The sequence below is a fragment of the Pezoporus flaviventris genome, unplaced genomic scaffold, assembly GCF_033815535.1.
Source record: "Pezoporus flaviventris isolate CSIRO_AGI_PZ_B2104156 unplaced genomic scaffold, CSIRO_AGI_Pfla_v1 ptg000031l, whole genome shotgun sequence".
NCBI lineage: Eukaryota > Metazoa > Chordata > Aves > Psittaciformes > Psittacidae > Pezoporus > Pezoporus flaviventris.
Genome location: NW_026892579.1, coordinates 34,517,330 through 34,542,383, shown reverse-complemented (window position 1 = coordinate 34,542,383; position 25,054 = coordinate 34,517,330). Strand labels below are relative to the sequence as shown.

Below are 25,054 nucleotides of genomic sequence, written 5' to 3'. Positions count from 1 at the left end.
TTATGATTAGATTTTAAATGCACCAGAGTTTTGTCAAACATACCTAACTCACTCAAGCACAGCGCTCTTTTCTTCAACTTCAGAGAGAAAGAAAAATGCAGCTGCTTTATGGGGGGAACCATTATGTTAAGCCAGTCTGCCTGGCTGCTAGGTTGATGATAGGGAAAGAGTGACAGCTTCGAATGATTAGACAGCACTGATTATTTCACTAAGGGCCAAAGGCAGGGACATAACAGATTGCAGCAGCCTTTTGCTTCCATTAAAGCAGCATGATCTGATTCCTCCTGCTTCTCATTTTCTACCTGAGAAAATTCTTTACAAAAATAACAGAACAAGTTTGCATCAGACACAGCAATAAACGTATCAATAATATTTAGGAACCTTCTTGTTGGATGGTAAAAGCATGAATTTGCTTTCATAGTATTTAACATATTGCAGGTTTCATCATGCTTGTGACAGACAACATTACTAAAAGTTGATTTCTGTGAAGAAGGGCAGTGATGTTTGTTACGTATTTCATGACTAGGGAAAAAATCCCCCACAAAATCAAAACATACCAGATTTTGAACTCGTTGAACTTTACATAAGGAAAAGGAACAAATTCTGTATAAAGCTGGATCAGCCATGTTTCAGGATTTTGCTGTGTCAGAAATTTTTTTTTTGTTACAGATACTGAACTGTATGAACTGGCGAATAACTTTTATGGAGTCCTCCCTTGTATCCATGCTCTTTTTATGGAACAGCTTTCTGGAACTGGGCTTTTTCCATGGTATACATGGTCTTATGTTTTCATAGGAACTATATGGCATCACAGAAGTGGCTAGGAAGCTTATTTGCTGGGGAGAGAGGATGCCTGAGAAATGGGAGCAGCCCATTGGTTGCTCATGATCAAACTAATCAAACTGTGAAAATAATGTTTCCTTTTTCTCCGATAAACTGAAGTTAAACATTTCAGCTTCATCCAAGCTTGGTGTAGTTTAAGCTACAAAATGTGTTGTGGTTTAGTTTTGCTCCAGTTGTATATACAAGCAATTGCTGAAATGCTGAACATGGATTTCCATTGGATAGAAATTCTGATATATGTTAATTAACTTACCTTGTAAGTGATGCTAAGTACCTAGTACATCAATGAATTAAAATGTTAATTTAAAACTAGTCTTAATATGTACAATAAATATATTATTCAGAAGGAAATATGGCAATATAATTCTGTTCAAAGATGTGAATCTAGAGGCATCCTGGGGATGAAATCTGTGTCAGAGGCAGCTTCATTCCCATTGTCCTACTGAAGTACTAATCAAATGACTGGTAATAACAGAAGCAAACTATTACTTTGCTTAGTACAGGTAAATATATGGTTGTGTGGTTATATGAAGATAAGACTGCATGTTTCCTGCCTACCAGATAGAAAAGAGGAAGCACTTAAAGGAACAAGGAAGAAATAGTTGTCATATAGAAATGTACAGTAAAGGTCTTATATTTTCTTGTGGATGTGGGTTGAAAGTTCTCCAAAGGACAGTCAAGGTCTAGAGAAATGTTCTGAAGAACAGTGATTTCTGTTCTGTTAAAAAAAAAAAAATTACTTTGTTTTTTCAATATTGGTTAAAAAGTACTTTGAGATCACTAATTCTCTGCAAATTTAAGGGATGCAATAAAAGAAAACATTTATAAATGTGTTCTGTTCTTTAATCAAACTGTAATTAACACCTGGTACATATCATCCATTATACTAAAATTCTGCTGAATATATTGACTCTGATGACTTGTTACTACAAGATTTGCTAGTTCAAAATTATGTTTATGCTGAACACTCCAATGCCACATTATATTTGGAAAGCAACCACTTTTTCCATTAATGCTGGAACTAATGAAAGTATGTTATACGTTTGTGACCTACGTTCCTATGGTACACTAGCCTGGTCCTCCCTCCTCCTGTTCTTTATAAATAACCTTCCTCCCACCCAAGAAAAAGGAATAAGGAAGTCTTCACTTCCTCTGTAGCATCTGCTAAGTCTCCCTATTCACAGTATGCTTGGCTCTCTCCCACGTGCCCTAAATCCCAGCTGCTGGGGAAGGAGCAGCCTGTATAATAGCTGATTTCAACATAATACTTATGCTGATTGGGAGACCGAACAAATCTAATAGTTGCTGAGCTTGCATGGCTGCCTTTCCAATAGGGGTCTTAATTTGGGTTTCTGTTTCCTCTGCCCAGATGCCAGTATCCTCGCATCTTTTAGCAATTTCTTCTAAGTGTCAAGCTTCCCAGTGGATGAAGGTGATGGGAATAGTGTGTAGGAGAGACAGAGAATTGCCAAATGGTCAGATAGTTTAGTCACATATATTTAATCTCCTTATCAAAGCAAAATTTAAAAGGAGAACGAAGTGGGAGCAAGGGAGCAGCTTGTATGTGTGTCCTGGTCCACAGATGGACTTCAGGTTAATGGTACATCAACACTGCTCTGGAGACTCCCCAGTATTTCTGGATTTACTCTGAAGCAACCCCATTCCTTCCATCCTATCCAGATCTACCTACAATTCACCCCTCTCTGATCCCACAATTACTTCCCCTACCCATGCCCCACAGTCACATATCTTTTCTTCCACAGTGTGCCTGCTCCTGCAAAACTGTGTTGCCGGCCTTGGTCCTATTTCCTACCCCAAACTCCCAGTTCTGTGGTACCAAACCTTTCCACCTCCACTTCTCCTATGGGATGCTGCTGAGCTCAGCATTCCACCTACCTATGTCCCCAGCCAGGTCCAGGTACTGCTATTTACACCAGTATGTCTGAGATGAGGCATTGCCCTTATGTTCTGGATTTATTCTGAAGTCACTTGGACAGACCTGTTGTCTGCTGCAACATGTACCTTTCCTAGGGCTTCTTGCTTGCTTTGCGGATATCGATGTCGTGATTCTTGCAAGGATAGAGACCTGTTCACAGAGGAGAAATCTGCACAGAAATGGCAGTGAGCACTTATGTGTGAGCACTGTAGTGATCAAGAAAGAGGAGTGCTTACTTTACAGGAGAAAACATAATGGGTTTGACAAGTAATACACAGCAAGGAGAAGGCCAAGAAGGGATATGATTGCTCTCCATAAATATATCAGGGAGGTAAACAGCAGGAAGAAAGTAGGGTGATATGGTCTAAATGATATTGCTGGCATAAGAATAAACTGGCCATGAATAAATTGCAGTTTGCAATTTAGTAGGATGGTTATAACCATCGAAGACTGAGGCTCTGAAACAGCATCGTAAGAGCAGGAGAAACAAAAAGAGCCTACCTAGGCTTGGGTGGAATTTGTCACATCATCAATGAGGCTAGGAGAAGCTCAGTCTCAAAAGCACTAGCACTGGCACATCACATTTTCATCTGTAGTGCCCTGCCTCACTGCACACTCCCACACAGGCCAGAGCCAGGTGGAGAATTCTAGAGGGTTCTTAATAAATGCCTTGAACACTAATAATATTGCTTTACTTGGTGGTGTATCTATCTATTAATGTAACCTGTTATCATCTTTGCCTTCTTTTCTCCAGCAGCTGTGAAATGATTTGATGGTTTTAATTATTTTTCATAATAACCCCCAAATTCCTCTCTTGATTAGCTTCCTAGATGAGATTTCCATTTAGTACATATTCTCTAACTTGGTGTTTGGTTTCCTTGCTAATTATCTCACATTTTTTCTGTGTTAAGCTGCATTTGCCATCTGCTCATCCAGTCACAAAAAATAATGGAAAACCTTTTGAATCCGATTGCATTCTCTTTAATTACTGTCTCTGTCTCCAGTTGTGTTATTACCCACATATTGGAAGATCTTGGGCCAAATAATTGATAAAAAACAGTGAGATTCCTTTGATTTTGGCTGAACCATGGTGACACATACTGAGATCCTGATCTTTCACTTCCTAATGTTGTATATTTTAAGTTCTCCATCTTTCAAAAAAATAAATGTCTGAGTCATGCTTCTCTCCATCTTCAAACACACTATTGCTGCTGTGTTTCCCACACTTAGACTCAGCTCCTACTGTGAATGAGTATTTCCTTTAGCCATACCCTGAGTGTACTCTCTCCAGGGAATTCATAAGAAGTTAGCAGCACTTCCAGACAGTCAATGTGAACTGAGCATTCATTTGTGGCTATGCATATGTGAACTTCTGCACATGTTTTGCAATGCCAAGTGCTTACAACATTAAAAAAACAACCCCCCAAACCAAACAACAAACCACCTTTACATTCTCGTATGTATCTTTTCTTCTTTTTCTAGCTCTACTCTTTTCAGCTTCTCAGTGTTTATGAATACAATTTTGCTGCAATTATTTTAAGCCTTACACTTACTTGGATTCTGTGGTGTTTGTTACCTCCTGGTTGAAAAGTACCTTATTTGATGAAAAAATATGTTCTTTTTATGAGTTGGTCTCTTCAGTCATAGATTCTTGTTACCAAGCTCCTTCTCACAAAGTCCATTCTTAAGCTTTGTACATTTCTGCATCTTTTGCTAGATTCTATGAAGGAAAATCTCTTTCATGATAGACTGTTTTATTTTTAAATCAGCTGAATTGTATTTTGGAGCTATTGCATAAAGACACCTACCATGCAAACTATGGAGTACTGATCTTTTCACTGTGGAAAAGTGTTTTGTGTAAGCATAACCCTTGTAAATTGTTAGTTCTAGCAGTGTGACTAAAATTTCATGGGAAGGACACAAAGTCATAGGGAACACAGGTTTAATGCAACATTTGATCTTGCGCATCGGCAAGAATAATGCTCTTATCAAAGGCCTTTTTAAAAACAAAGTTGGGGCTTCTAGTTACCTGCCCAAGCAAGCTGAAGAACTGTTTATAAACCCACCTGGATTTCCTCAGGTCTACCAGATCTTTTGTATTCCTAATTGTTGTTTGTACAATTGATGCCATTGATCTTCATTTTTCTGCTTCACAAAAAGAAGTATCAGTTGAATGGTAATTGTAAGCATCACATTCAATGCCTGCAACTGCAGGTAATGCCAATTTGAGGTTTTACCTAAAGCTTTGTTTGAGAAATAATTTCTTCTCTCCTCTCAAATATAATTTAACTTTTTCACATGAATACTTGTCTTTTCCATTTTTTTTAATTTAATTATGCTGAAACTTATTACATTGGCATAATCAGAATATGTACATTGTGATCTCTCTTAATGGACAGAAAATAGGGTAAAGAGGAAGGAATAGATAATATAAGTTTCCTTTATTTTTGATATAGAAGTATTTAAGGCTCTCCTTAATCTGGGCCAATTTCATAGCAGATACATTTCAGAAATAAAAGAGCACTTCATTCTGCTGAAATCAGTGTTAATATTTACCTGTTTGCTTTTGTAGGTTTTGTATCCTGTGTAATTATGTGAAAGGATGTAATCTCATATCCAGAATTGTATTTTACTGTACTGAAAAATCATCTAATTATTTCTTTATTTAAATGCTATGGGACCAAATGGAACTAAAATTATGACCCTAGAGAAAATCTTGTGTGCCTTCAGAACATGAAATGATAAAAAAAATATGTGCAGAAGTATTTTATGAATATTCTTAAAGTATTCAGATTCTTCCAGGTAGTTTAGATGTTAAATGATTTTTTTTTTTTTTTTTATTGTTATTAGCAGCATAATACTAGGATGGACCACTCACACCATAAAATTTCATGTAAGCTGAAGAATTTACAGATCTAACAGATAAATTTATGTTATTACTAGTGGCTCATAATTAGTTCCTGAAGACTGTACAGTTATTAAAAAGGCATGAAACATTAATGAAGAATTATATATATTGTGAAAAGTGTTTCTGCTTATAGTCTACCTCAGCCTGAGGTACTCAAGTCAAGCAGTGCTTGTCCAATTGCATCATCCAATAACTGAAGTAGTTTAAATAAGAAAATAACTTAGGTATATAGTGCTGCACTATAGCTATGGTAAATCATGTTCCTTTTTTTTTTAGGGATGAAGTACTAAATCTAAAAAACATTTCATACCTGTGTATGTCTGTTTTCTGTTGATTAGTAATTCCGTGGTGTTTCTGTGATTAAGACAATTTAGCATTAAAAACTACTCATTTATGACATTAATTTGTGAGCAACTTCTGTATAATTATTTCTCATTTTACTGTTGAAAGTTGGATCATATTTTTTCATTACTTGTCTCTTGCAAGTAATTCAATATTCTTTCCTTGTTAATAATAATCTCCTTAGTCTCAAATTTTCAGGAATTTACCCCTTAGTTACATCTTGTAAATTTGATGGAGGCCAGTAAAACTGTAGAAATCATATGCATGCATGTTCATAGTCTCTAAATTCATGCCCAGCCCTGCAGATAACGTCACTCAGGTGACTGTTTAGGGATCAATCAGCAGCATTTGCTATGGTTATCTAAGAGAAAAGGCTGCATTAGCAACAAACTTCTTGTGAGTGAAGCAAATTTTCTCTCTTTTAAATGTTCAGGCAGAAAACCAAAATGAGGATGGCAGTTTCTTGGCATAGACTTTGAACACTGGATCGTAAAGAGAAACTGCTCAACTGATCTGTGATTTTTCTTTTTCTCTTTTCTTTTCTTTTCTTATTTTCTTTTTTTTTCTTTCTTTTCTTTTTTTTTTTATGTAAACTTGCTTCCAGTTTCTTCTTAGGGCATAGAGAAAAGTTCTTATTCTAAGTCTGAAAGAGACACAGTAAAAATGTCATTTAATGAATTTGGAACAGAAAAAAAAGGTAGCTCTGAAGAACAGGGAGAAATTGATTTTGCTTTAAACTCAGTTGACTAATGTAAGAAATTACAGACACTTAATATGGACTAGTGTCTTTTCTGGGCTTCTGCTTTTTTACTGTCTCGAAAGTGATGTGCATTATACAATTTCATCTTACTTTTGACACAACAAAGTGTTTCATTTCCAAAAGGCAATAATGTGCAGATGGGGCTATTAACAGTATCCTGCCCTTAGGCTAGACTGATCAATGAAATTTGCCGCACTGATGATAATGCCAGTGATTTGTACTTAATTAGCTGAGTATTTTATACATTAATTTAATCTGGAGACTTTTATGAAGGTTTTAATATATTAATAACAATGTCTAAAATACTTGCAAGGCTTGTGCTGACATTCTAATTTCAGTGATGTTTAAGAATTGGACAGAATCATCCCATATGAGTTTGGGTGTTTGCACTTGAGGTTCCTTGAAGTTTCTAAGCCACACATAGAGATCTGTGCTAGTTAGCAGTTACACTTCTGGCACAGTGCATATCAATGATTTTTATTTCAACCTTAGGGGTCTTTTCAATGATTGTGCTCTGTACATAGACTCTTAACACTGCAGATCTGGCTTTCCTTGTAGCTAACTATTAAAGAAATCACCAGACCATTGCGAAAGGATAAAGGAAGTGAAGGTCAAATCAGTGGTAGAGGATGCTAGCTTGCTGCAGTAATCTAAAAGGTGAGGTTGCCTGAAAGAGGTACACATTGCTGTGTATATGATGCACTGAAGAAAGAAAAGGGACTTCTACAGTTGAAAAGAAATAATAAATTTAAATCTGCTGTTTCAGCTTTGCTTTGGGCTGTTTAGTGTTGAATTTATGAGTGTTTTTGCAAAACTATTAGAATATTCTTCAGTCACTGATTTCCATATCTCAATTTTAGCTTCATGAAATATCATTAGACTCTCAACTTCTATTTTTTTTATTGCAATTCTTTTTGTCAAAGGATGTGTCCACAGTTCTGATTAATGTTTATTTAATTTCAGTTGGAATTTTGGATTGGTTTTGTTTATGAATGTTGATAATGAATGTTCATTATGGAAAACTTGATGTATAAAACATTTATACAATCATAGAATCATAGAATAGTTAGGGTTGAAAAGGACCTTAAGATCATCTACTTCCAAACCCCCTGCCATGGGCAGGGACACCTCACACTAAACCATGCCACCCAAGGCTCTGTCCAACTTGGCCTTGAACACCATCAGGGATGGAGCATTCACAACTTCCCTGGGCAACCCATTCCAGTGCCTCACCACCCTCACAGTAAAGAGCTTCCTCCTTATATCCAATCTAAACTTCCCCATTTAAGTTTGAACCTGTTACCCCTTGTCCTGTCACTACAGTATACATATTTCCAGATATGCTTAATTTTGTACCTTGTTCCAGCAACAGGGCTTAGCCAGGTATGAATGCTCAGCCCACCAGAACAAGTTAGGAGCTTGGAGCTGAAGTTCGTAGTTGTTTTACAGAAATTGAAACTTTTTTCTGTTTTGCTTGACTCACTAGAAAGTTTCTGTTACCCCAAATCAATCATTATAGAAAATAATGCAAAAGATAAATTTAAGCACTCTTGTTATTTTGAGCTTAGGTCTGAGTCCTGCAATGAGGTCTTTGTCCCTTTGTCATGGTTATGATAGAGGTCACATGTGTGTATATCCAGTGAGATGAAAGCATTTGAAATCACCAACAGTGCAGACTGTTTTTTTTTCAGAGAATGTTCAAGATGGAAAGGGAAGCATATTTTTTGTCAGTTCACTTTTATATTTTTCATATTCAGTTTATTAACACTTATTTGGCAGCAGATGCCATATAGGAGAAACGGATTTTTGTTTCTTTTTTTTTTTTTTTGTTAAATCAAGTTTAATGTTTCACACTGAATTTGTGTTTCTTTTATATTTGCCCATTCCCACCTGAAGACAGCGTTTCAGATGGAGAGAAGAGATTATATGGAAGCTCTTCTCCTGAGGTATGCAGATGCATTTAGAAATACCACTAGTTCTCAGAAGTTGTTAATAGACTAGTCAAAACAGAAAGACTTACAGAGGATGGCTCAGTGCTCTAGCAAACAAGCTTTGTTTCCCCCAGACTGTATTTGGGCCTGTATTTAAGAAGGAGTCTGCAGTGGATTCCCCCTCAGGACAGTAGGAAAGGCTTATACAACAGATCGCTCCTTGAGCTATAGTCTCCAGCTGTTGGGAGACATTGCCTGGCATGTCAGAATATGCTGCTGTAACCTCCTCAAGTAGTCACTTAGGATGTGAGTCCACTGCATATTTGGGACTGAACGAGTTCAAAGCTTTAGTCATGTGTCACAGTCTTTTTGTGTTTGAGCGCTCTTTCATTAGGAGCTCAGAAGTGTATCTGCGGTAGTGAAGTCTGGCTACACCCTGGCCTGAGTCGGTACAGCTGGTAGGTTAAAGAGATTGGCGCTTCAGATGCTGCAATCGGAGTAGTGCCCAGTTCTGGCCCCTGCCCACCCCTACACCATTATAAGACACACAATTTGAAAAGTGTCCAGAGGATGGCCACCAAGATGTGTAGCTGGAGCATATGATGCACATGGAGACACTGAAGAGGCCTGGATTTGTTCAGAGAGGAAGCTAAGAGGAAAACAGTGCTAATTGCTGTCTGCAGCTGCTTAATGGGTCATTACAGCCATATGGAGTCAGACTCTTAATGGACATGCACAGTGAAAGGACAAGAGGGAACAGGTGATGCAGAAGGGAAATTTCAATTAGACACAAGGAAAAAACTCTTCATGGTGAAGGTGGTTAAACACTGGAACAGTTGCCCAGAGTGACTTGATTCTCCTTCCTGGTGGATTTTCAAAACTTGAGTGGGCAAGACCCTGAGAAATCTAATGTTACTTTGAAGTTCACAGTGCTCTGAATTGAGGGATAAACTCCTAATGATCTCAGGAGGCCTCTTCCAACCTGTACTATTCTAGGTTTATATACATTACTGGCTTTACATGAAGGATGTCATTCAACAGTCTTGCCCAGGTGTGGATACATCCTGGACTTGATCTCTTCCCCCTTCCAGTGGATACATCATTTTTTTTTGTACACCCTTTGTATTTAAAACTACCTCCTTAAATCTGTCAAGTCAACTCCCCACTCAAATGCTTTTAAAATCTAATTGAGAGAAAAGAAGAAAAGAGTGAAAAAAATCAATTTAACCTTCAAAGTACCAGAGTATCAGACTGTGTGATCTACTCTATGACTGTGCTGTCCTTTTCTGCATTTTTTGCCATGTATCTTTGGCTCTTTGTTATATCATGCTCAACTTCGATTTGTTTTCATTTGTTTTTATGATGCTCTGAGATTATTGGTGAAATCTCTTTAAATGAGCAAAGTGAGAGAAGAGGGAGAAAGGCAGAAAGTAAAGGAATAACGATAGATAGCCTACTATCTACTAGTAGATAGGCTACTTTTGCATTAGTATACTGTTGAGATTTGACCATGAACCTACAGAACTCCCAGTGGCAATTGCATCAGCTCCAGGGGCATTTTGGAGTGAGCCTCTGGTGCAGATTGTCTTCAGTTTTGTATTTCACAGAACTCTCATGGGTCCCCACTCTCACCATTTTTTATCCCCAACCTTACTCACAATGGTGTTTTTCATGAAGATGCCACGATGCGATTAAGGGGTGGTAAGTTTCTTCCCCTCAGCTATGGGGAATATGACTCACTTTAACCTTTGAATGTCAAAGCTAGCAAAAAGAGTGTAAAAATGAGCAGATAAACATGTAGGTTTGCTCTGTATAAACACATCTTCTGGTCTTTTTTAGACTCATTCAGGTTATTTGGACTCTCCACTTTGATACTGTGCATTTGAAATGGGTATCAGAAATGTGCTAAAGCACATAAATTGTGTTGCTGTGTTTATGACTGCTCCTCTGAAAAGAAAGTATTTGTGTTCAGATCACCAAGAGAAACATTGGTTTCTTTTTTTGCCTTTTCTTTGAGTGGTTTATAGTTTGCTTTTTATTGCTTCAATTATTTTTGTTTTCCTATGAAAATATTTGATTGTCTGATCTCATAATTCTTTTCTCAAATCTCTTTTGGCATGGTTAATTCATGGGCAATGTGTAAAATCCATATGGAGAAGGATCGGATGTGCAAGTATTGTGAGTAGGTTCTGGCAATGCTTTGAGCATGAGCCTTATATTTTTATCTGTGGAAAAGAATGGGCTTTTAGTAGTTGCTTTATGCATTTCATTGGATGTCAGTTCATTTGCTCAAAAGGAAACAAAGTTTGCTGCCAGGCTGGTTGATTTTCTTAAGCTTTATGCTCACTCTATTTTAATAATGGCTATTCTGTATTCTATTTTTGTTTAAAGTACGTTCTTTCAGTATCTGCCCTTCTCAGAGCTACTCATTCCGCATGCTCTCACTTTCCCAATATAGCCCAGCTGCTGATCTCTTGCAGGCAGTGTCTTTTCCTATTGTATTTTTCGTATTCACCCAAACTCTAGTAGATACTTGGTTTTGCTAAACCCAAGGCCTGATGCTGGGCAGTAAAAGGCCCTTTGTTATGAACAGTGCAGTTGAAAGATTAAAGAAAGCTGAAATTGCAAACACAAGGAATCTCATCCTGAGAGTGGTCATACAATAAGTGACTAACAGTGAGAGGCAGGCAGGAAAGTAGGCTCTTATGTTCAGCAGGAAACGCTTGTAGAAGTAGTTTCAGAGGGATGAAATACATTTATTAGCTATATCCACAACAGTTCCAAACAATTGTTGTTATTGCATTTTTAGTATGTTCTGCATGATGTACAGACGGCTGGTATTTTCATGTGTAAGCCCTATTGTTCAGAAGGATTAAAAATAATAAAAAAGAATAAAAAAAGGTTTCAGGATAGACAGATCTGTGTATATATGCACACACTCGTAAATGTGTGTATACATTTATAGGTATAACTGCATGCTTTTCTTCAGACTGCATAACTTGAGATATTTTTTCTTTATTTCTTTTATGACAGTTTATGGAAATAGGCCCAAACAATATCTGAGTCCAAATATAGTTGCTTTCTCTTCCTATTATACGACTTGTCAGCAGTCAAAATACTGTAGGAAATAGTGGTTTTGTGTAGTGTCATTTTGCTTATTTTTACCACTTCATAGTTTCAAACAGTTGTAAGGAGCACCTGGATTTCACTTGCTTTACATGGATCATGTGAATAGGACTCTTACTGCAAAGGCAGACCAACAAAGTATCCTTGACTTCATTCTTACGTTAGCAACTGCTTAAAGTACCTTTAGTGAAATTCCTGTATATAAGGATGAGATGAGATCTCATTTAAATCCAGAAAATAGTGCTGCCCAAAATCAAGCCAGTGGCATTCTTAGAAATATATGAACGTTGCAAAAGTGTAAATATACTGCTCTTCCTGGCAGTTGAAGGGCTCAGGTCATGCACTGTATGAGGCACTTACAGCTTTAAGATACAGCTAAGTTGGAAAGATTCCAGGGGAGAAAAGGCTAGTTGTTTTTTGTAGGTGTCTCTCAGTGCCTTACCTACATGGATGACTGAACATGGAGTGGGAGACCCTCCATGGGATTTGCTATAGCATCAGGGTGGAACAGAGGAGATGAATGTGAATGAGAAAACCCTAACAGACATGATAAAATCTTGCTGTTTATGCTACAGGTCTGTCACGCTGCCATTTCAGGTGATGGTATTGTGCAATGATGAGATATCATAGAGTCAGAGAATCATAGGATTGGTTAGGTTGGAAAAGACCTTTAAGATATCAACAGGTGGAAAAAGCTACAGATAAATAAAAAGATGTAGGAGAAAAAATGAAAAGAGATAATGGAAAACATAGTTCATAATACAGCTTTTATTGGCACAGTTATAGCCATGTATAGCCATGTTTAGTTGCCAATATTGGATTAAAATCCTGAAAATGATAAGAAGCCTCACAGTTTAGCCTTAAATTATACCTTGTTTTTCAGCTGCAGTGAATCTCAATATAATTTATGCCTACCCTATGTCTCTAAGCGTCACAGAGTTCTGTTTCACCGACATCAGTAAAATGATATAAAGAGACATTGATGAAATAGTGTCAGCCACAGCTGCATTTCTTGCCATTAGAAACAAAATCTAAAGCACTATATGCTATATATCCTTTCTGGACCTTGATCTCTTTTTTCATGGATCTTTAAATTATTACTATTATGCATAAATGAAAGTGGAAAAGAAAAAGCAAATCAAGAATTGTTTTCTGTGAGGCCAGCCATAATTCTCTGTTAGACAAAAAACACTTCTAGCTTTCCCCTCACGCACTGAATTCTGAATTCAAACAGGCAGTAATAATAAGTAATTAAATAACAGGGGTATCTTTTTTTCTGGCCATTCACTAAATAGATTTAGACAATGATGGATGGAAAAAAGATAAATATAAGCAATAGAGAGCATACATGTTTGTAATTAAGATTTAGAATACTACAGAGAAGGGTGGCAGCAGAAAGTTGCTGCCAAGGATTTCTGGTACTGTCCCATGAAAAGAGACATGATCTTTTACACAAATGAAGTGGGAATACGAAACCTGATGTTTTGATTTACAAAATGATGTGCCATTATTCAATGCACAAAACCTGATGTGGTATTATTCAAGGGATAGTCAGAAGGGCTGACTGCACCCCTTTTCTGAATGCAGTGCTAAGGTGACAAGTCATCTCCAGCACTGCATCTCCCGTTTCCATATTATTTCTTGTCATACTGTCACTTCCATGTATCTTGGTCAAAACCCATCCAAGTTGGACTCCATGACCTGGATAAATCATAGAATCATAGTCTAGTTAGGGTTGGAAGGGACCTTAAGATCATCAAGTTCCAAACCCCTGCCATGAGCAAGGACACCTCACACTAAGCCATCTCACCCAAGGCTCTGTCCAACCTGGCCTTGAACACCGTCAGGGTGGAGCATTCACAACTTCCCCGTGCAACCCATTCCAGTGCCTCACCACCCTCACAGTAAAGAACTTCTTCCTTATATCCAATTTAAACTTCCCTTGTTTAAGTTTTAACCCGTTACCCTTTGTCCTATCACTACAGTCTCTGATGAAGAGTCCCTCCTCAGCATCCCTATAGGCCCCCTTCAGATACTTGGAAGGCTGCTCTGAGGTCTCCACGCAGCCTTCTCTTCTCCAGGCTGAACAGCCCCAAATTTCTCAGCCTGCCTTCATCTGGGAGGTGCTCCAGTCCCCTGATCATCCTCATGGCCCTTCTCTGGACTTGTTCCAACAGTTCCATGTCCTTTTTATGTTGAGGACACCAGAACTGCACACAATACTGCAGGTGAGGTCTCCCGAGAGCAGAGGGGCAGGATCACTTCCTTTGACCTGCTGTTCACGCTCCTTTTGATGCAGCCCAGGATACAGTTATCCCTGCTGAGAAGCCAGTGTACTTTAAAGTGTGGTTAAATATTAAATATCAGCCAGTATTCTCTTTAAACTGATCCGAAATAGTAGTAATACTGTGTTGTCTTAGTTTTATTGCATTATAAAGCTTGCGTGGCTACTTTGAATTGTAATTTCTTCATAATGACAATTTTTTATCTTTCATCTGGCCCATATGTTGTTTTCTTTATTGTAGTTCTTTCTAGTAGATTTTATTGTACTTGTTCAAGCCATACAAGAAAAGTGCACATAAAGCAAGGAACGGTGAACATGTTTAGCAGAATAATTTACCTTTACTCAATTTAAAATTGAATGTTGAACTCAGCTGTTTGGAGAAAGTATGTTGGCATTTACATATCTGGTTTATTACTTTTAGTTTTACTTGTCATTTAGGTTAGACAAGAAAAAACTCTCAAAATAAAATAAATTTTATTGTAGCTAGGGGGAAAAAGAGCTTGTGTTTTCATGATAAATTAATTTCTTCAGAAGATCTTTCTCATGACCTATTTTGTCAGCAAGTTCTTGTATCTGGGAAGATTATTTATGTTGGCTAGACCATTTCAAAATGATAGAGTGAGATTAATAATATAAATACAGGTTTTCCTTGTTCTATTGATTTACTGGGTCCCAAATCTCTGAACACTCACCCATCTTTGTCATTTTACTTTTGAGAGCAATGACAAAGAAGTTACTCAAATGTATGAGTGTTTGCAAGAACGAGCATCTTTGTTAAGTGCAGCTGATTAACAACATACTCATTGTTAACAACATAAAAAGAAATAAGTCCTGCGAAAGTATCAAAGTATCATTGTAATACTTTAGATGAATCACGTATGTAGAGTCATAATCCATTACTAGGAATTATGAGAAGAAGTTTAGAAATGTCTTTGAAATATTTTAATGTCCCTGTTCCTGTTCCATCCAAACATGCAGTACCTTAAGCACTTTCATTCAGATGTCACTTCATTCAGCATGGGCCACGCATTATCACTGTTACAGTTGGTGGGAGACTTGGATCAGGGAACTGGTCTCACTAAGACTTGATTTTATTCCGTTATTTTTTCTGAAGGACTGCGAATACCAACTTGCATATGGGTCAACAGACAGTGTTCTCATTGCAGACAGGCAAACTGCATTCTGGGCTGTCAAGATGAGTATCATCAGCAAACTGAGGAGGTTATTATTTACCTCTGGTGCTGGTGAGTCTACACCTGGAATACTGTGCTCAGTGGTTGGGGCCCTCTGCCTCCAGAAACTGGAAGAAATTGGAGGGATTCTAGCAAAGGGCCCTCTGGTCAGAATAGTTGAAGGAGCTGGGAATATGTAGTCTGTTGAGGTGAAGATCCACAGCAGACAACAGCAATTTGAAGAGTTACAGACAGGATGGAACCGAAGTCTTTTTGGTGGTGCAGAGTGACGTAACAAGGAAGAATGGCCACAAACTGCAGACTGAGTGATTCAAGTAGGACCCCACAAGGCTGATGCACCACTGGAGTAGGCTGCCTGCTAAGGCTGTGGGAATCTCCATCCTTGGTGGCTTTCAGACTTGATTATCAATGCCCCAGCTGAGCTGAGCCTGTGTTGGTGACAGTCCTGCTCTCAGTGGGAGGCTGGATGAAATGACCTTCAGAGGTCTGTTACAATTGACATTTCTCCCTTTCTGTGAATGCTAGTGTGAAGACATAGCCTAAGACCTCTTACAACATAAAAAAGGAATGTGTACTTACATAAAAATGATTTACTGATGTATCTCATGCTGAAATAGGTTTCTAAGGCAGGTTAGGTGCTGTTTCTTGTCATGAACTGGAAAGCCACCTTAACCATTTAAGACTAGTTTAGCTTTTGAACGTTAATGCTGAGACACCCAAACTTAGTTGAGCTGCATCTCAGCCTAAGCAATGTCATTTCACCTGGTGGAGTGGTAAATTTTTGCACTGTTGTCATGTCCTTCATTGCTATTATCTGCCTCCAGAACTGAAATTAGAAAGTGTTCAGATTAGTAAACGTTTAGTATTGAGCTATATTCCTGAAAAGTCTTTCTTACCATGATACAGCAATATCCTTACAGAGAAAAGACATTGTAGTAAGTTTCAAAACATAGTTTCTTTACAGGATCCTAAGATTTCTGTATAGTGTAAACCTAAAAGTACTTGAATGTGATGTTTTGTATAATTTTAGTCTTGGAAACTTAGAACATACAATGTTTTAACAACAACCATAGAATGTACAGGTCTAAATAGACTTAATTATTTTTCTCTCTCTCACACACACACAGAGTGGGTCTGTGGAAACCAGTGCTCAGTGCAACTTCCATGTCATGTTCATGTGTCCAGCTGAAGTGGTTGTATTTTTATTTGTCACTCAATCTGTATGTGTCAAGCACAACAAAAAGGGTATCTAGCCTTCTCCCAAACTACAAACTACAAATAGGGAAGTTCATAAACAGGGGGTTACTGGTGAATCATCCACATCTGCAGAAGGCTTCTTACCACTGTAGAGAGACAGGCATTGCTGTCAGTTCAAACTGATTCCCAGCCTCTGGAAGGCATACACTAATGTACTAAAAGATACAGACATACCCCCCTTAAACTCTCCCCAGGTATGCTGAGGTAGGGGAACAAAGACCTAGCTTGCCCAGGAACATGGACCTTAAACAAACACCTGAAAAGTCCAAAAAATGGTAGGGATAGTGCTTATGCCTAACCAGCTTTTGGCCAATTTTCTGATACCCGTCATAGCTGCAAGCCTTATTTTGCAGTTAGGTTGCCTACCCTGCTGCAGATGTGCAATATTGGCACTAAGTTAGGTAGTGAGGAAAAGAGGGAAGCTAACAATTCATAGTGTGGAGTAAGGACCTTTGGAAGATGGTGTTCAGAGCTGAAAAAAGTCAGGCAGATTCTTTGAATTGTAATAAACCAGTGAAGCAGTTGTTAGCAAGACATAGAGGATTAGGAAAAAGAAGTTCAGAAACCAAGTCTCAGCTTGTTCTTCCTAATTAATCAGGATAATAAACTGCACAGTGACAGGCAGCCCCTCTCAGTAGAACCTCACAAAGTCTTTGAATTAAAAGGGAAAAAAAAAATCTTCTGAGCTGCTTCCTCTGCATCACTTCAGATTGTGGCAAGAGAATTTTTCATCCAGCAGTGAAAGAAACAGGCCTGTGTTACCTGAGACTTTCCATGCTTTTCACTGGGTGGGGGTTCTCAAGCTTGCCGTTAGGGTGGTTTGAGTTTGTCAGATCTGCTGAGGACGTTGGCTAGTCTATCAAAAGATCATTCAACTAAATGTTTCATAGTGCTGAACTGCCTTAAAATCAATTCCTCTATCATGGAACTTTATGCTGTTTTAAAAGTTGTGATCCACCTATCAGCAGCAGAGTTTCCTGGATAAGCATATATTTTTTCCAGTTCCTTTCCTTCATGCACACTACAACCCCTGGCCGTAGTAAAAACCCAATGATTAACATTTTTAAAATATATGAAAGACGTAGGGTCAGGTACCCTACAAGGCTCCTGTGAGACAGTCTCCTGTCTCTGTGGGGAAAGTACTTCTAAATAACTGGCATGTCACCATGACGCTATAAAGGTCAATCTACTTATTAGGGGTATGTGTTTCATATTCTAGGTTTCTGCCATTATTTTTTTTTTTTTGCCTTTGACTCCAGATCACAGCCAAAGTTGAATCTCCTATTTGTCATTCAAGGGGAAAAATAATTTCAGAAAGCTTTTGAATAAATATCAGGCATGTTAAATTGCTTTTTATACTGAATTTGTGTAACAGTGTATCCATGCACACGTGTATGTTTGTGTGCGTGCTTTCACATGCAGATATATATTTGCTTCAGCATACCCGTTGCTGTTAGAGATGTAATCTTTTTCAGTTGTGTGTTAAAATGGAGATTTGAGAGTTGTGATTTAAAATATACTGTGCTGTCTTGCTGTAGTAGGACTTTTCCCAGTACATCAGAATTATCTGCCAACTTGATTACGTTCCCTGTGATTTCAATTGATTCTGGTATTTAGATTCTAAACAGAAACTTTGTATTACAGATTGATGCTAACACCTGAAAGTAGCTCAATCTCGAGGGATACTTTAAAGCTTCTCCTCCATGTGTGTATAAATGTGTACGTTATGCAAAATAAATTTCATGACAGCCAACTTCCCAGTGGTGGTGTGTGAATAGAACAGTAATTGTATATTTAGAGACTGTTGTTTGTTATGATGGAGTTTTATTTCCTTCACTTCTATACTTGAATATTTTGCAGAGCGTAACTGCACATTTACATTGACTGTTTGTCTTCTTTTGCCTGGGAGGGCTTGGAAGTCTTTTATGAGAAAGAAATACAGCAACTCTGTCTCTTATGGTTTGCTACCTCTAATAATAGAATATTAGAAGACTTAGATTTTTTATTTGAGTGGCTGTTGTCATTGCAGTATTGTACATCTATAAATACAAAAAAGTCATGTAGAAGAAAAAAGTCCTGCTACGTGAATACATTCAACTGGAGTCTGTGAAGGTGACAGTTACATAAATGTAGCTAAACATTTATATAGTTCTGTTTTAAAATTCTTCCTACAAAAATTCTTTTTTGAAAGTTGTTTTGCAGCTGTTTAAAAATGGGTATTGAAAATACAATTACACTTTTCATGCTTTGAGTTCTATAAGTTTTGTTATATTTGTATGCAATTATGACAGATCTTAAAATCAAGAAATTATAATTTCTCTCTTTTTTCTTTGCAGAGTCACAGTGTACACTCTGTGGGGAGCCTGAAGGTGAGCATGTTTTTCTAATAATATTTTTCAGAGCAGCTAGAGGTGAACACTTGACTCAAATGACACACACGTACAATAGCCTGGAAAAAGTATCTGAATGATGAGAACCAGTGAAAGACATTCTTCCCTATGTTAAATATCAAAAATGAATTGAATTAAGCTGAGTAAAGCACAGTACATGCTCCAGGCAGGAAATATCTTAAAGGACAAATACTCTTATTAGAGCAAAAATTGAAATATTTACTTCATACACTTTTGTGTGTTTGTCAAACTAATTTGAGGTCAGAGACAGTGTGAAGAGACATTTACGGACATCACTTTGAAGATGGAAAACAAAGAGACTGGACATAGAGAAATGAGAACATGTTTTCATAATTGATAGTACATTTACAGATAACTATGAGAGGCTAACACTTTTTAGCAGATGAAGTGAATAAATATTACTTCTGAAATAAAGATAATTAAGCAATAACTGTTTTTCAGTGCAAATACATGCCCACGTGAAGGTGTTTGGTGTTTTATTTTGTTTGTATTATTTCCAGGTGACTAATTAAATGCCAAGATGAGACCCACAATTTACCTAAATGAACATGACTTTTAAAGTAGGCCATTACTGAAGAAAATCTCTTTAATTTATTTATTTATTAACCTCGGTGCTCTTAGAAGGAAAATGTCAAAAACCTGTCCTTAGTTTCAAATCAGTCATAGGGAGTCTTTCTAAGAAACATAGTCCAAAACAGCAAATGCAAATGCAAATGCTGGAGCAAAGTATATTAATAAAATAAAAATAAAAAAAAATAATAACAACAATAACATCAACAATAATAATGATAACAATAATAATAATCTAGGCTGTTCCCAAAGTAATTCAGTTTTATTATCTTGAATAGTTTCTGAAAAAAAAAAGAAAAAAATTGGAATTTCTGACTTTTCTCTGGAGCTTTCAGAAATCTGAGATATTCTGTGGCTTGTGCTTTGCATTTTTGGTATCTGAGGCAAATTTTAAGATTATCAGTTAATGGTAGATACCATTTGCCTCTGGGTTCCATTTTTACACCTTTTCAGATAAAAAAAAAAAAGTAGAATTCAAAGTTTATATATGTTAGTATATCAAGATGAATTGCCAACTTGTAGGGCAGATGTGCCATGGTGTAGGCCTCCTATATTAATTCCAAGTAGTAAGCATAGACTTGTACATGGAATAGAAGATCTGGAGAAACCTCCCTCACTTGGTAGAAAGATAAAGGCTTCATAACTTACCCTTTCTGAGTTCCTCTGAAGCTGTTTGTGCCATTTATTGAAAAAAAAACCCACAGGCAGCTAATGGTGAGTTTCTGAACATCTACCTTCTGCAAGAAAGGTGGCAGGATGGAAGTGTATTGCAAGCCATAAATTCTGGTTGTGAAATTGGTCAACTGCAGTCTTCACTGTTCTTGTGATGGTTTGTCCTTTCTCTAACCATCACTCCCCTTTCAAAACAAGCAGTTTGTGCTGCACTTCAGGAAGCAAATGCATTTGTCTAATACATGTTGTTGCAAAGCTATGGGACAAATTGCGTATGTGTAATATAGAGCAAAAAAATAACAGATATGGGAGGGATCTGTGTCACAATACAGATTTTATGTTTCAGCATTTCATTTCACCTGTAGAATTTGTAGATGATTGTGTGTTGTGTCCTCCTTTGCAGCCCATCTAAAGGGAATGAGTTGGGAAACACTGAGGTCTCTAAGAATCTGCCTTTTGTATGAGCTGCAAAGGCTTGTGCTCTGTTTCAAAAATCATGAGTTTATGGGTTTGCTCTGAGTTACTGACAAGCACATCAGCTACCATTCTTGTCAGTCAGAGATGTTTGAAGACCAAGAGGCCTATTTTATACTGGGAGGAAACTAAAGTTGTAGGAGGCAGAGCTGGTGTTCTGATAAATCCCATTAGTGTAGATGCTTTGAGCTGCTCCGTCTTCTGGAAATGCAAGAGCAGCAATGGCGTATTTTCAGACAAGCAACAACAGTGGCCTTTGCAGAAGGGATCTGCAGTTGACACATTATGTTGGTATGGTAAACACTGTTGGGTTGGTTTACCTTTTTTTTTTTTCCGGTTAGATTTTAAGTGAGGATGGCATGTTATAAACACATCTAGCTCAGTCATTGTGCAGCCAGCGTACTCTGTTAGACTGGTGTAGCCATGAACTTTCAGGAACAGTTATGCCTATTAATTCTCAAACAGAAGTTTCTGTTCTTTCTAACCCTTGGTATTGCTTCACAGAAGTTTTTGAAAGGACCATCCTAACAAATATAATTTTCTGTATTACCAAAGCAGTGAACAAGTAAGTTTGATGGCAGCTAAGATTTCAGTATACCACTCTGTCTTCTCAAAGCCTATGCAAATGGAAGCTTTTCGTCCAGTCTTTTTTAATATCCTTCACAACTCCAATATTGAGTTACTGTTTCTATTCATGGATTTTGCCTCTCTATTTTACGATTATTCAGTTTCTTTCCTTCTTAAAGATGAACGGGCAGTCCTGTACAATATCAGTACTTCTCAACATTTGAAAAAATAGACACCTCTACACATTCTTTGATAGCACAAACTTTATCTGAACACACAGATCTGGAAGACATGGTATTAAGAAGGAATACCACTGAAGCGGGATGTTTCTAGTGAAGTCTGAGAAGAATTGATACAATGTCTGACTCTGTCCAGCATTTCAATCTGTTGCGTGTTTTAACAGAAGAAAATAAGGATGAAGATACAACTTGTTTCAGGTAGTCCTTTAGCACCATCTGCTAGTGGCAATTAGGGGAGACAAAACACTGGGAACACTGGCCTTTCATCTGACTCTCTGTTGATAGGGTGTCCTGGGTTCAGCAGTAGCAGTCATTTTTCTCCTTCTTGGTAGCTGGTGCAGTGCTGTGTTTTGACTTTAAGCCTGATGTTTTGGTCTGGCCAAGGACTTTGTGAGCCTCATGCTCAGCCAGGGAGGAGGGGAAGCTGGGAGGAAGCAGAGACTGGACACCTGACCCAAACTAACCAAAGAGGTATTCCATACCACAGCACATCATGCCCAGGATGTAACTTGGAGTTACCCGGAAGGGCTGGTGGGCTGCAGGGCTGGAGGAGGTATCCGTCAGTGCTTGGTCAGGCGGGGGGGGTGAGTTATCAGTCGGCTGGTGCTGAGGTGTTGTATTCTGTTCCCTTGTTATTTCCTTTATCATTATTATTATTGGTGGTAGCAGTAGTGATTTGTGTTATACCTTAGTTACTAAACTGTTCTTACCTCAACCCGTGGGAGTTGCATTCTTTTTGATTCTCCTCTCTGTCCCTCCGGGAGTAGGGGAAGGGCAAGCAGGCAGGGGGAGTGGGTGAATGAGTTGCCTGACTGGGTTTAAACCACGACAGTTCCTTTTTGGCACCCAATGTGGGGCACAAAGGGTTGAGATAACGACAGATCTGTCCGGATTAATAGTCACTCTGAATGCTCAGAGTGCTCACAATGCTGATTTATTGGCTCTCAAGGTTGTTCCTCTTGATCTCACAGTTTCAGTATATCGTACCTTACTTCCATCCGGTATTTACTGTATTAGTGTTTTTTAAGTGTGGGCCTTGGGCTAAGGTTTTTGTCTCATTGTACTTTATGGTAATGACTTGTAATATAATAGAATGATCGATCATGAAACTGATCTGGCTTATGTTCCCAGTGTGGTCACCACCTTTATACTTTGGGAGGTGTATAATAGAAGTGCTTAGCAATTACACATCTTTTTTCTCCTTCTCGGGTGGTCAACCTGTGAAGGAGACATTCTTTTACCCTCCCAGTCCTCCCCCCAAGGCCATTTATCGCATCATTTGAGAGTTTTGAAGTTTTTGAATGGCCTTTTAATGCTGTTGAGACTTGTTTGCTGATGGTGATGGGAATCACCATGCTAGCAGCATACAGATTGTGTTTTGCCCTCGACTGATTTCAAGAGTTAAGCAGAGTCAGGTTTGGGTCTTGTCTGGGGACCAAGAGATTTTCCCTGAGGCTGGACTGTCACGAGTGGCAGGGTGTGTGGGATAGTATGGGCAAGTACCTAGGTCAGTGGGCCCCTCCGATACTTTGGGATTTCACCACTGAACAACTGCAAAATCCAGAAGAATTAGTAAAACATTTAAATGAGGTGTTGTATTCTCTTCCCTTGTTATTTTCTGTTATCATTGTTGTCGTTGGTGGTAGCAGTGGTGATTTGTATTGTACATTGGTTGCTGGACTGTTCTTGTCTCAACCAGTGGGAGTTGCACTCTTTCGATCCTCCTCCCTGTTCCTCCGGGAGTGGGGGGGGGGTGGGGGGGGGGTGGGGGTGCCTCGATTGCTTCCAGCCCGGCACCACTCACTGGGAGTGAGTGAACAAGCTGTCTGGCTAGGATTTAAACCACAACATAGGGTCAATGTTCAGGACTTGTGATTTTAGTAGCTGAGATAAAAAACTGTGGAAATTTGTTTGCACGTCCATGGGAGAGAAAACCCAGGTTGATGTTCTTGCAGGTATTAAAGCTTTCTCTCCTGTTACTGTGATGCTGATAGCAATTTCCAATTTATTTAGAAGTATTCCATGATGAAAATAAGATTCTCTGTGTAGAAGCCCCTAATGCATTATGGCAGTGGTAGAACACACTGAGCAATTATGCAAAGACTCTTGAGTAAGTAGCAGGCAGTCCTATGTACAGTTCACTTTGTTATCTGGTACTTCTTGGTCCTGTAATCTAAACACAGACTGTAGCATTCATTCTACTGGAGATAGTAAGTGGCAAATGTCCTTTTAATTCCACAGCATTTAGTAATCAAGTCTGGCCCACCATGCATTGTGAAAGATACCAATATGCACAAAGGCTATGACTAACAATACTCTCTACTTTTCTGGGATCTATATTCACTTTAACGTCATAGAAAAAAGACTCATATTTCATTAGGAACAGTTCAGTGAAGATGTCTAGTTAGGATGATAGTTAAAGAAAACAATCAAAATATGAATATTTGTAAGGAATGAGATGGAGAGTACAATGCAGTACATCCCCACTTGTGCATGCTAGAACTATTCTAGCCTGAAATACTGAGTTGAATTTTTGCTTACCTCTACTACCAGAGAGGAATATACAGAAGAAGTTAGGAATGTAGAGGTGCATAGTAAACTTTACAAGATACATAAGGAACAATCCCACATGAATGAATATTGACATGGTTTGCCTTATGTAATTTAGAGAAGGTACCACTTAAAAAAAAAAACAACAAACAACCAACCCACCAAAATAACTCTACTGCATTTTCCTAGTACTATGGTAAATGAAACATCCCGTTTTCCATGGGATCATGGGTACCATATATTCCAGTTTCATAGTATATCCAGACAATGTAAACACTGAAGACTGAAGCAAGTATAACTGCGAAAAGCACATGCAGTTGTGGAACTTGCTGCCACAATGTGACTTCTGAGATTGACCTCTAATTCAATTAACACTGGATGTTTCAGTGAAAAGCAAAAATGTTATGACAGATTTGGGATAGAGTGAAGTGCAGTTGTAATCAGATTCTTCTTCAGTATCTCAGATCCATTCTGGGAAGTGGTATGCACCTACAGTTTGAAGGCCATGTAGTGACAGGACAAGGGGGGATGGCTTTAAGCTGATAGCGGGTAGATTTAGATTAGCTATTAGGTAGAAGTTCTTTCCTGTGAGTGTGGTGATGCATTGGCACAGGTTGCCCAGAGAAGTTCTGGATGCCCCACCCTTGGCAGAGTTCACGACCAGGTTGGACAGGGCTTTGAGCAACCTGGTCTAATGGAAGGTGTCCCTGCCCATCACTGGAGGGTTGGAACTAGATGATCTTTAAGGTCTCTTCCAACTCAAACTGTTCTGTGGTTCTGTGAATTAAGTTTGCCTAGGTTGATGGTAGATTTGTTGGCTTAAAGATTGTGATGGCAACCTCAGAACAGTGACTTTCTGTTAATTAGTAAAATAAAAGTTCCGTGTAAAAGGAAAGTTTAGATGAGACATATTTATTAATGTAACTCAAAGTGAACACTGTTGGTTTTTTATTTTCTTAAACTCGTTCAGAAGTTTGAGAATCCTCTGATA

At 38.2% G+C, this 25,054-nt stretch overlaps 1 protein-coding gene across 23 annotated transcripts in view; it reads left to right on the top strand.

Annotated features, from left to right (window-relative positions):
• Nucleotides 1-25,054, top strand: part of DLGAP2 (DLG associated protein 2) — a 463,247-nt gene that overhangs the window by 203,979 nt on the left and 234,214 nt on the right. For all 23 annotated transcript variants that reach the window (XM_061460679.1, XM_061460699.1, XM_061460675.1 and 20 more), the window contains one exon: nt 18,917-18,949. In XM_061460679.1, coding sequence (XP_061316663.1) covers nt 18,917-18,949 — 33 coding nt within the window. The remainder of the gene's footprint in view (nt 1-18,916; nt 18,950-25,054) is intronic.